Below are 13,387 nucleotides of genomic sequence, written 5' to 3' on the forward strand. Positions count from 1 at the left end.
TGCTCCTCCTTGCACGGTGCTTGAACTGTAATAGGATATAGGTACATTAATATGTTATCCTATCTTATTTCTTTCACGGGTACTCGAGTATTGTGAACGGACTCGAGTCTTGCTAGACTCGACCCGTGCCCGAGTACTCGAGTACATAGGTACTTGATGACAGGATAATAAAGTTAAAACCATTTCCCAATGACACTTTGTATAATATCTACATTTGATATTTCATAGCATCTTTATAAACCAGTTTAGAGATTTAAAAAGTATAATTAATTATTTTTTAATTATTTCTAGTCTGTTTTAAAATTTATATTTTTGCGTTCAGTGTTGGGAAAAGGCTTGTACCAATATAGGCTACGTGTTAGTGGTTAGGACGATAATTTATGGAAATAAAACAAGCTTTCTAATAATTATTGTAAATATTATTATCTTTGTTCTTTTTTTCTTTCTCTTTGAACATAGCAATATTTTTAGGGGTTTGTATGTAGGCTAGTGCATGCCTTAGAGTTTTTTTTTTTTGGGGGGGGGGGGGGGGTTATATTGTGAATAATTAAATTATTCTGTCATCAAGTGCCTATGCTCGAGTACTCGTAGAGATCCCAATGGATAGAGGATGGGTTTAAGGAGAAATCATTATGCAAATATGTATGATAGAGCCTCTTTGAAATTGCTCCACTCTTATAACAGGAGAAGGAGAACGAGAAAAGGAAGTTCCAACAGTTCCAGAAGCTGATGGACTTCCACAAGGAGCAGCACAAGAGAGTGGCCGACATGATGAAGTGGAACGCCCTCATCAAACTCCGCGCTGAGGTATGACGTCATGTCAATAGAAATTACACACCCCACGCCCCCCAGTGAATGTGTGTCCAATTGGCGTAAAGTGTTATGGGCTGGGTTGTAGGCTTGACCTCCCGTACTCTACACAAAGGAGTGACGCCAATTAATTATATATATATAATGAGTGGATCCTACCCTCTTGCAGAATTATAGCGTCATTTTAATCATCAATCAAGTACTTTGTAAGTATTGATCTGTAAGGCGTTGTTTGATTACTTTGGGAGATAAATATGATATATCCTCATTATCCCAGGCTTCTATAAATCCAAGATCATAAAGTAGAGATTCCACACATGCAGCCCAGTTCTTACATTATCCCAGGCTTCTATAAATCCAAGTTCATAAAGTAGAGATTCCACACATGCAGCCCAGTTCTTACATTATCCCAGGCTTCTATAAATCCAAGATCATAAAGTAGAGATTCCACACATGCAGCCCAGTTCTTACATTATCCCAGGCTTCTGTAAATCTAAGTTCATAAAGTGGAGATTCCACATATGCAGCCCAGTTCTTACAATTTCTAATGCATGTCGAAACCCCTGTGGTATATGAGCATGTAAACAAATTTCCGATCGGATCAAGACTTGCGAGCTAAGTTTCTAGAGGAGGGAGGGGTCGCGTGACCCTGATACGAAACATGTATTACAAAAAGAAAAATCGCATTGAATAGAGAGCTTTTAGACCACCGACCTCGCAGCTTCCCCTGCATATCCGTCCGATATATTCTCATTACATAGCGCCTAGTAACGGTGATTATTTATTACTTCCACAGAAAGTGAAGGACTACCAGTTCGGACTTCTCATGAAGCACTTCGAGGACAAGAAGATGAAGTACATCTTTGAGACGATCTTTGGTCTGGTGAAGTTCTGCAAGTCCAAGGACACCATCAACAGCATGCATAAGTACCTGGCGCCAAAGGGGACGAAACCAGCCAATGGGACGGACAGTCTCTTCGACTTTGGCGCCGATCTTGAATCTGATTGGCCAAACCCGTGGAGTGGTGTTCTGCCCAAACCCAAAACCAGCGCGGAAGCCAAGAAGATGTTCTTTAAAGTAAGACGTTGTTAATAGTTAAAGACAGGCCTCGGTAGTGCCATGGTTAAGCCGTCGGACATAAGGCTGGTAGATACTGGGTTGGATATAAGCACGAAAATACGTATAAAAAGAAGAAAGTAAAGTTTGTTTTGTTTAACGACACCCTTAGTACACATTGATTAATTAATCATCGGCTATTGGATGTCAAACATTTTCTAATTTTGACTCTAATCATCAGGGGAAACCCGCTACATTTTTCACAATGCAGCAAGGGATCTTTTATATGCACTTTCCCACAGACAGGAAAGCACATATCACGGCCTTTGTCCAGTTGTGGTGTACTGGTTGGAAGAAGAAGACCATCGGTGTGCCCATTTTGGCAATTTCTCGCTCTAGCCAGTGCACAACTTCTGGTATATCAAAGGTCGTAGTATGTGCTCTCCTGTTTTTGGGGATAATGTAGCGGATTTTTTTCTCTAAGACGATATGTCAAAATTACCAAATGTATACGATCACGCAGCGAATTGATAGTATACTGCCTCGCTCTACCACTTGAAACACGGGAGCTGCAGGGCGAATATGATCATATCAATGAGTAATGCTTGATGTACATCAGTAAGCTATACAAACTTTTATACGTTAGTGTCATCGACAAATAAGAACAATAGTTTGAATTAGGAAAATTTGATCTGATGTCATATACATTTGTACAATGTACAGCGGCGGATCCAGAAAATCCATTTGGGGGGGGGGGCGCAGTGACATGAGGTGGAATGCAAAAGGAACTTTGGGAGGGGGGAGGTTTGGAGGGGAATGGTAAAAAAAAAAGAAGATAATTAATATATAATAAAATTATTACTATCGCCAAATTTAGGGGGGGGGGGGACCCTTGGGGCCCCCTAGATCCGCCTCTGATGTACAATATATATATATATATATATATATATATATATATATAGTTATAGTTATATATATAGTTATATATAGTTATATATACACATAGACATAGACATAGACATATACATATATATATATATATATATATATATATAGTTTTGACCTAGTTTATCTGTGCAAGTTGGGGATACTTCTAAGCTAGTCTTGGGAGTGACAGTCCTCCTACAGGCGGTACAGGAGAGTGGCCCATGGAAGCAATCACCCATGCCTAAAACGCCCTTTCGACTCTGCTTTGTGCAGAAATACTATTTTGATCACGGAATATGGTTTTGTCATTCATATTCATTCATATTCATGCTTTTTGTTTCTTTTTTTTTTTACATCAGGGCCTAGTAAACACTTTGTGTGCCAGTGCTAAAACCTACGTAAAACACGTGAAGGCGATGGCGGCGCAGATTAACGGACTAGGCGGCGTATTGGGCGGCGCTGGGATGGACATGGGTGTTGGCGGTGGAGATATAGGCGGAAACGGAAATGGCACTCCCAGTGGTGGAAATGGCGGAAATCTGTCAGATCGAGGCTTTAATGGCGGTGACGGCGGTAACGGCGGTAACGGTGGCAACAGCCAAACCATGAACGTGTGAACAGTGTAAATACACGACGGTGTTCTAATAATTTAAGAAAACTCATTGTGAAACATGAATATGAATAAAATAAATAAAACACTCTCGTAGAAAAGTGTATTTTATTCACATCAATATCCGTTTATGGGGGCGTTCAACAATATAGCACTCTTCGGATATCACGTCACTTTATATGTTATTTAAGGGGCGTGTTGCATCCCGTGGGCTATAAATGCTTTAGATACCTTCTATGCATCACAAAGAGCAAGAAAAGTCATGATGACATTTTACTTCTTGAAGGGGTGGACTTTGGCGGTCATCTTCGATTTCAAAATTGCTACCGTTTACACTCGTTTTTCAACAATAACTTGGATTGTGAACATCATATTAGGTCTCACTACACACATGTCATCTGCCATTGAAACCCATGTTAAATTGCCCAACTTCAAATTAAGATTGCCAATAGAACGGATTCTCGTTGGCACTAACAACATTTACCATTGCGAATATACATTATATAAGCATTTATTTTCACTCCAAAATTTAGAACATTTCCGTCTCAGTTTTTTGCTATATGACCGCATCTGTCTGTAGTACCGGTCCGAACAGGTGGTACATTAACCGATTCACTCCGGCTGTCTCTTACGCTATACACTCATGTCCCAAAAGGTCAATGCACAATATTACAAAATAGCATGTTCAAAATACAAACAGAATGTTTACCATTAAACATACATATTGTTTTAATTCTTCACCATTTCACTCGGAAGTGAATTGTGTAGTGAGACCTTAAGAGCTGAATACCATTGGAACCTACTATAAGAGACATAATTTATACAAGTTTGTACTGGAGTAATATAACTCACAAGACGTAACAGTTCTATGTTGAACAGACTGACTACCCATTTTTTGCATAAAATACATTTGACCAAATAAGTCATCGTTTGTGTTAGACATTTGCAATATTTGCTTAAACATTATAGTTATACACATGAATATTTCATCGAAAGAATCCTTCCATCAGGAGTATGAGGCAATGAAGTCATTGAAGTCACTGCAGACGCGGATCCAGGGGGGGGGGGGGTCGAGGGGGTCTGGACCCCCCTGCTCGTGACCAGAGAGTTGAGCCTTTGAAGCCCCCCCCTGCTAAAATTCCTGGATCCGCCCCTGCACTGAAGTAATCACTAAAAACAAACCCTCAGAATGAGCTTCATAGCTACATCCATCGATTCTGTCCCAGGCAAATCAAGGGCGTCGGAAGGAATTTGACATTGTGGCGGCGGAGAGGGTGGGTGTGGAAGTGTGTGTGTGTGTGTGTGGGGGGGGGTATTCCCTCTTGAAACATTAGATCAAAGATATCTACTTTTGGGCGATTAAGTTAGAATATTATTATTTAAGAGAAAGAACACAAAAATATGTACGGTTATGTGCTGTTCACGTAACACCTCACTGAGAGCGTCATTGGCACCGTGCAATTTAAAAATTGCTGTATATTAATACAAAGTGTTACATTACACTCTCTCTTAACTACAATTAATAATTGGACTTGCATTTGTGTGTGGAGGCGGTACATAGCTCAATGGTACAGCGCTTGCTTGATGCGCGGTCGATCTGGGATCGATCCCGTCAGTAGGCCCATTGGGCTATTTCTCGTTACAGCCAGTGCACCACGACTGGTATATCAAAGGCCGTAGTATGTGCTATTCTTTCTGTGGGATGGTGCATATAAAATATCCCTTGCTTCTAATCGAAAAGAAGCTCATGAAGTGGCGACAGCGGGTTTCCTCCTTTAATATATATGTTGTCCTTAACCATATGTCCAACGCCATATAACCGTAAATAAAATGTGTTGAGTGCGTCGTTAAATAAAACATTTCCTTCTTTCCTTCCATTTTTGTGGAACACCTGTTTGGCCGAGTAAAGAAAAATTATATATTATCAGTTTACAAGAAACACATTTTAATGATAAAGACAATGTTAAAGTGGTTTGTTTGTTTGTTTGTTTGTTTGTTTGTTTGTTTGTGTTTGTTTGTTTGTTTGTTGTTGTTGGGTGTTTTTTTTTTTTTTATCCCACTGCCCCTTTCCTTTCTCTCCTTTGAATTCCGTCTCATTTCTGACTGATCTGGCAACTCCTCCTATCTTTCAACTTCTTTCGCTGTCCACCTCCACATCCCAGCCCTTGTCTCCAACACGTGCTTGTCTCTTGTGGCTATCTGTGCCACACATCTACCATTCTCCATCAGTGATCATTAGTTACTTCTGGCATTATTAAGAGGCACTTGTAACCACCTACTATACACCCCTACTACCGGCGGTCGTTAGTGCCGTGGGTCAGACCAGCTTTATTAACGGCAGAGGACGAGCGGTGGGCCCACTGAGTTAACGTTCCAGCCAGTGCACCACAACTGGTATTTCAAAGGCCTGGTATGTGCCATCCTCTCTGTGGGATGGTACACATAAAAGATCCCTTGCTATTAATAGACAATGTAGTGGGTTTCCTCTCTAAGACTATACGCCTTAGGGTTGGGGTGGGTGGGAGAGGGGACCGTCCGCGTTGGCAAGTGCAAAACGAGCACCAGCACCCCACCCCCACCTCCAATTTGTGCGACAGTTATAATTTTATTATATATTAATTTTCTGGTTTTTTTTACGATCCCCTCCAAACCTCCCCCAAAGTTCCCTTGGCATTCCGCCTCATATCATTGCTTGATAATGTATTTTCTGGATTCGCCACTGACGTGAGAATAAAACAGTAACCACTACATAATAAACGATAATGATTGGTCGAAACACCCGCACGGACGATTGGCCTCAGATCAGTTATCTTCCTATTTGGTTGTCCGGAAATTTGTCCGCTCAAGTAGTCTGCTGTTTGACTGTGATTAGTTCATGGCAGACAGCTATGAAGTGGCAACTATTTGACTGAAGTGACAGGGGAGAGCATGTAGTTTATAAACATGTGTAACTTGTTGACATTGAAGACTTATTTGTGGTAATTCCGGCCCATGCATGAAAAGTTGTGGGTTTTTTTTTGGTGTAAAATGGGTGTAGTCCGGCCACATTTAGTGGGTGTGTTTGTTTAAACCAATACCCTGGGAGAAAGAGCTGGACAACAGGGGTTGTCCTTTTCAGGGTATGTTTTCCTTGGGCAGGCAAAGGTACATAAAGAAATCCATGGGCCTGCTGATATTAATAAAAATGTAATTGTGGATTTGACCAATTCGCCCCAATCGTTGGCGAAAAACATCACAACTTAACATATTAAATACGGGAAATCCTAGTAAACTGATAAAAACATTAATTAATTCAAGGTAAACTAAACAGTTATGTACCATAGGCCTATAAAACACATTAGTGAAAGGTGTACGCTAGAACATTTACACGGGATTCACACATTTCACTCACTGTTACATGTATCAATCACTAATACACACATTACATGAAGAAACCCGTCAGCACCTATCATTGATGCGCGGTCGGTTTGGGATCGATCCCCGCCAGTGGGCCTATTGCGCTATTTCTCGCTCCAGCCAGTGCACCACGACTGGTACACCAAAGGCCGTGGTATGTCATGTGCTATCCTGTCTATGGGATGGTGCATATAAAAGATCCCTTGCTGCTAATCGAAATGAGTAGCCCATGAAGTGGCGGAAGCGGGTTTCCTCTCTCAATATCTGTGTGGTCCTTAACCATATGTCTGACGCCATATAACCGTAAATAAAATGTGTTGAGTGCGTCGTTAAATAAAACATTTCCTTCCTATCATTCTAATTTGTATTAAAATATTATTTTTTTGTAAATAATTTCAGTTTGGTTTGACGTAAGAGGAAAAGTAAAAGTGTTTTGGAAATAGCAAATAAATACTATTTGTGTGTGAAAATGACAAATCTATCGGCTATTAAATAAATACATTCTAGTAAATTCCATAGTTTGAAAAAAAAGGCGTTCATTGTGGTGAAAATGAAAAATATAGCGGTTTTACACTCTATGACTGTGTCAAAATGACATCCAATAGCCGATGATAGTGCTCTAGTGGTGTTGTTGAACAAAACAAACTTTAACTGTCTAAATTAGGAAAGCAGTTTCCAAACCGCCGATAAAAACAAAAACGAAAAAGAGATTAAGGAAACAGAGTGATCTCCCTTACATGCCACAGCGAAGTTCTCATTTTTTTTGTTGGCAGTAACAGTTGGCACGAGGCGATTAATATAACTTTTGTGGTATTTTGTACATGCATTTCGTTATTCAATGTTGACTTTTAATCTAGTTTACCAAACAGGTAAGCATATTTTGTGTTGCCCTACCAATGCACGTTTTTTTTTTTTTTTTCACAAGTTCCAGAGCAAAAAACTAGATTTCTGCCATTCTCGGATTCTAGTATTCATGATTCTGCTGAATTTTCCAAATTTCTGTTGCTGTTGTCGGTGTTTAAAAATTAATATATTATATTGTTTGTATTAAATGACAGTGTCCTTGCACAATGACAACATTGGCCAACAATAACGAAACAAATAATTTAATAATAATGTTTGTTTTGATGTCTCATATGTAAAAAAAAAGTCCTGGGAAATGAACCAAAATAGTCCTGGAAAATGAAACCCATTTGAAGTGTATAGTGTATAAACCCATTTGATGTGTATGAATCCTGACATGGACGGTGCAGACTGGCCTCGGTGGTTAGGCCATTGGTCTACAGGCTGGTAGGTACTGGGTTCAGATCCCAGTCGAGGCGTGGGATTTTTAATCCAGATACTGACTCCAAACCCTGAGTGAGTGTTCTGCAAGACTCGATGGGTAGGTGTAAACCACTTGCACCGACCAGTGATCCATAACTGGTTCAGCAAAGGCCATGGTTTGTGCTATCATGCCTGTGGGAAGTGCAAATAAAAGATCCCTTGCTGCCTGTCGTAAAAGAGTAGCCTATGTGGCAACAGCGGGTTTCCTCTAAAAAACAGTTTCAGAATGACCATATGTCTGACGTCCAATAACCGATAAGATAAAAAATCAATGCGCCTTTGCCATGATGCCTAGAAAATGGTACTCTTAAAGGGACACGCCCTAGTTACGGCTAGTTATTAACCATTACGCCGTTGTTTTTCGCTATTAAACCCATTTTTTCACAAATAAAATTGCACTTTACTTACATTTTATTATTTAGAATACACATTACCATTCATGAAGTGCTTTTTGGTAATCCTGGTAATCCTGATGTTTGTAAAACCATGAAATGCATTTTTTGTATTTCTTAAAATGCCGCGCGCACTCGAGAAAAAACCGTTAAGCAAGCGAGGTCCAATCTATTTTTAGAGGGAATCTTCCTGTGTAAACGCCACAGACGTTGGTATACCACGTGACCGTTATCATTTTGGTTCGGTTTGTTTTCTCGTGCACGGTTCGCGCACTCAATATCCGATTTGTTGTCGTGTGCTACGTTTAATCACATCCATCTGAAAAAAATGTAACCCCGTAATTCGGCACCCAATGCTTATTACAATTCTTAATTTATCAAATGCTTACATAATAGCGTCTATTAGAAATTAGTGAGGAAAATTAGGTAGAGATATGTCCCCTTACCGTTTTCCAGTTCCGGCGCATTCCGCTAACAGCAGGCATGGTTGATGACCACAGTTGTTTGTGAATCTTCATCTGAGATTTATACATGCCAGTCCCTGAAAAGGCCATAACTCGGAAACTGTTGGTCCGATTAAGCTGAAACTTGGAATTTCAGGGTTTTTGACCAATATAACCGTATATACCAAATTTCATTGAAATTGGAGAGGGTAGGGTTTAACCCATTGGGTGATCTGACATGGAATGACCCTAGTCACAAAAAATTAGTGGTTTTGTTTAGGATTCAATGAAAACCAGTTACATTGTTTCTTGAGCACATTCCCTTCAGAACACATCACTGGTTTTCAACTTTCACTTTCAGCTGAAGGAATGAAATAATTGTTTGGCAGTGCCTGTCAAAATGACCTGTCATAAATTATAATGTGCCTGTCACCAAATGTTAAAGTAATGTTACTGCTGACCTTTATTAATCATGTACGCTTACATATACTAGTACATACAAGCTTATTAAACAAATTATAAAACAATCTATTGAGGAATACCAAATTTCAGGAGATGATCATAAAGACATTAAATTTTCTATAAATGACCAACTACTTTACGAAATTTAAAAAATGTGAATAAGAAGCGAAACTATTTCATATTCAACAAGACAAAACAAAACAAAGCAAGAAAAAAATCTTGAAAAAGATATACTTAAAATAGAATCAATATCCCAAACATTAACTAATAAAGAAGCTAAAATATTACAGGAAAAGAAAATAGAATTGGAAACATTACGGAGTGAAAAAATAAAAGGCATTATATTTAGATGTAAAGCAAAATGGTATGAAGAGGGAGAGAAAAGTTTGGAATATTTTCTGAATTTAGAAAGGAGAACCTATACTAAAGAAAACATACGTTAAATTCTGAAATATTAAAAGCAACATCAAATTTCTATAAAAAAAAGTTATACACTAGTAATTATAATAAAGGATTATAAGAAAAAATAAATAACTTCACAAATATTAATGTAAAATTGGCAGAAAATGAAAGGGACTTGTGTGAAGGAACTACTATATTTTTTAATGAATGTACAGACGTAATTAAACAGATGAAAAATGGAAAAAGTCCAGGATCAGATGAATTTAGTAGAATTTTATAAATATTTTTGAGAAGAAATTGGTATTTTCCTCTGGCGTTCTATCAATTTTGCATATAATTCTGGTAGGTTTTCCGATTTTCAGAGGCAAGGTATTATAACCTGCATTCTAAAAGAGGCTAGAGACGGAAGGTTAATAAAAAAGTGGAGACCCATTACTTTATTAAATGTAGATTATAAAATTGCATCTGGAGTTATTGCTCAAAGAGTGAAAAAGGTTTTGCCCAGGCCTTGACCGTAGGTTTTTTCAGTGGTAGCCCTCTGGGCTACCAGGTTATAAAATCTAGTAGCCCTCAGTAAAAATTGTTAGCCCCATAACTTTAAAAAAAAACAATTTTAAAAAGAGAAAAAAAAATCATTTATTTTTATTTTAACATGTTGTTTTAGGGAGGGGTTTTGTAAATCATGAGCATTTAGGCCTATTGTGAAATATACACTTATTAAGATTAGATAATAGCCCTTAATGAACAATAAAGTTTATAGTTTAAATCAACAGAATCTGGAGGAAATATTCAAAACTACAACATTAATATGTGACAGAATGAAGTGTCGTATGGGGGGGGGAAATCCATATTACCTGCATTTGAAAACTAAAAGGAAAATATGGTACCATACTTACCCTACATTTGAAGATTAATATTGCATATTTTACTACTTAAAATTTGCTGTAACGCTTCAATAGGAGTCATTTTGAAGAATTTGGTTTATTCCAAAACAATAATTGATGACAATAAGCTTGTAAATGCCGTAAGCCAATTATCTAACCAGACAGGGGATTGCCAAGTGTTATCACGATTTGTAAGAAAGATTCATATTTTTAACACGAAAACATTCGTCAATTTATACATTTCTTTACAGTAACAAATTTTTGTAGTGGGTTTGGTAGCCCATTCCCAAATTCTTGATCAATTACAACAATCTAATTTTTGTAAGGAGTTTAAAATGAAACAAACTTAAATTATGTTTATTAGTTTTGTCGTGTTGTACATGTATTTGGTTTTTGTCAGTGTGATCCATCGTTATTGTCCTAATCTCAAAAAATGAAGGCTTATCAAAACCACTATCAAAACAATTAAAGTTAAATGAACGACAGTTCATACGTGTATTTGGTAGTGGGTTATGCTTGGGCCTACTATTCATGTCGCCAGGAACGGTACTGCCAATTGCTCAAATACAGGGCATTATCCCATGTCAGACCGATATCAAAAGAATAGAACGGCGACATCTAATCCGTTGTTAATTGACGAACAACAAAAAGGTATTATCTTGTATTGGCAGCTGTGAGACTTATCCAAACGTAATAGCCCAAGCCGAGTCATTGCATGTGCGGTTACCATTAAAGTAACTGTTTTATTTAAATTAATTGTTTTCCTGGTTGCCGAAACCAATGTAAGCGAAGTGTTAAATTAGAAAACAATAGGTAAATAAAACAAACACTGAATAAAGCATGACTGGGGTTTATTGATGAGGTTACCTGTCGTCGCGATTGGTGATTTCCAAGTTAGCCTAAAATGTGCGAGATAACTACCCATGACGTGTCCAACCAATCAAAACCCGCATGTCATTATTTCCTGTCCAGAAACGAAAGGGAAAAGTAAACAATCATGCTCTAAGTGACGATGTAGAGATAGCACTGCAGTTTGCAGACCTAGTTCAAGTGGAAAGTTGATATTATTCTATGACAAATGTCACAATCAAATTTATTAAACGAAATTTCAGCCGAGAGAAAAAACAAAAACACGATCGAGCGATAAGTAGAGGGGGTGGGAAACCACTAGCCCTGTGGGCTAGTGGTTTTGCATTTCTCACTAGCCCGAACTTAAAAACCACTAGCCACGGGCGTCAGGCTAGCGGATTTGTCGAACTCTGCTTTAACATAATAATAGATATTCATTTTGTAAACAATAATCTGACAATTTGCATAGGTAGGCTAGAAGGAAATAAACTGCAATTGCATTATGGTTTAGGTTAGACTTCAGCTGGCGGCAAATAGTCTTGATCATAAAAGGCGTTAGTTGTAAGTAGGCGTCAAAACAACGGGCCATGTTGTTGATTGTCATAAATGACTACGAATAGATAACCCGTGACCCAAAGAAAATTCCATGCCCCATAGGAGCCCTGTCTATCTGGCCACTGAATTACATACAATTATTTGTATTAGTCTGCTGTTGAGATGTAATTGCTGTGGGTTAGAGGCATCACTGATGGCACTTTTGTGCATCTGGATAAACATTACTGATGTTGGTAAAACTATTCAACAACAGCAAAATTAATATACCTGGTGTACTTTATCTGCAAGTATTTAACATAAAAATTTGAAATATGTCTACATGCAACAAAATAACCTTTCAGTCATATTTATTTGCTAGAAAGTCATCTTTTTAAATTTGATATCTGTGCATCGTTTAACCCACGGCAATGGTTTTTTAAATACGGTACTGTGGATGACAAATTCTTAAGTTCGGGGACCAGTGGATTTGAAGAATTTGAAATCTCATTATGCCAAAATACACAGCAAATTTTCTTTTTGACCTTATTTTGTGGACAAAAATAAAATTTGCTGTGTATTTTGGCGCATAATGAGATTTCAAATTCTTCAAATCCACTGGTTGCAAGAAAATGAATTTAATAAAATCAGAATTTGAATTTGTAGGTGAGAGGACAGTTGTCAGGAAGTAGCATTATTGTGGGGTTTTTGTTTTCTTGTTCCAACATTTTGTCATGGGCAATACGACTAGTATATCAAAGGTTGTGGTATGTGCTATCCTGTCTGCAGAATTTGAATTTGTAGGTGAGAGGACAGTTGTCAGGAAGTAGCATTATTGTGGGGTTTTTGTTTTCTTGTTCCAACATTTTGTCATGGGCAATACGACTAGTATATCAAAGGTTGTGGTATGTGCTATCCTGTCTGCAGAATTTGAATTTGTAGGTGAGAGGACAGTTGTCAGGAAGTAGCGTTATTGTGGGGGTTTTGTTTTCTTGTTCCAACATTTTGTCATGGGCAATACGACTAGTATATCAAAGGTTGTGGTATGTGCTATCCTGTCTGCAGAATTTGAATTTGTAGGTGAGAGGACAGTTGTCAGGAAGTAGCGTTATTGTGGGGGTTTTGTTTTCTTGTTCCAACATTTTGTCATGGGCAATACGACTAGTATATCAAAGGTTGTGGTATGTGCTATCCTGTCTGGGATGGTGCATATAATTTATAAAAGATTCCTTGCTACCACTGAACAAAATATAGCGAGTTTTCTCTCTAAGACTATATGTCAAAATTACTGCATGTTT

General features: G+C 38.1%; 2 protein-coding genes across 3 annotated transcripts in view; both read left to right on the top strand.

Moving 5' to 3' along the window:
- Positions 1–525: 525 nt before the first annotated feature.
- Positions 526–3,414, top strand: LOC121387340. The gene is made up of 3 exons (XM_041518387.1): positions 526–807; positions 1,607–1,888; positions 3,154–3,414. Exons 1-3 carry the CDS (start codon positions 730–732, stop codon positions 3,409–3,411), a joined length of 618 nt encoding a protein of 205 aa, XP_041374321.1. The 5' UTR covers positions 526–729; the 3' UTR covers positions 3,412–3,414.
- Positions 3,415–7,530: 4,116 nt separating this feature from the next.
- LOC121387038 overlaps positions 7,531–13,387 on the top strand; it is a 38,758-nt gene continuing 32,901 nt past the window's right edge. For both annotated transcript variants that reach the window (XM_041518045.1, XM_041518046.1), the window contains exon 1: positions 7,531–7,669. The gene's annotated coding sequence lies outside the window, so the exon portion shown is untranslated. The remainder of the gene's footprint in view (positions 7,670–13,387) is intronic.

Source organism: Gigantopelta aegis, chromosome 13 (genome assembly GCF_016097555.1).
Source record: "Gigantopelta aegis isolate Gae_Host chromosome 13, Gae_host_genome, whole genome shotgun sequence".
NCBI classification, from domain to species: Eukaryota; Metazoa; Mollusca; class Gastropoda; order Neomphalida; family Peltospiridae; genus Gigantopelta; species Gigantopelta aegis.

Coding starts and splice junctions, on each gene's coding strand:
- LOC121387340 (XM_041518387.1), top strand. CDS start 730: ATGGACTTCCACAAGGAGCAGCACAAGAGAGTGGCCGACATGATGAAG. Junction 808..1,606: donor TCATCAAACTCCGCGCTGAG/GTATGACGTCAT, acceptor TTACTTCCACAG/AAAGTGAAGGACTACCAGTT. Junction 1,889..3,153: donor CCAAGAAGATGTTCTTTAAA/GTAAGACGTTGT, acceptor TTTTTACATCAG/GGCCTAGTAAACACTTTGTG.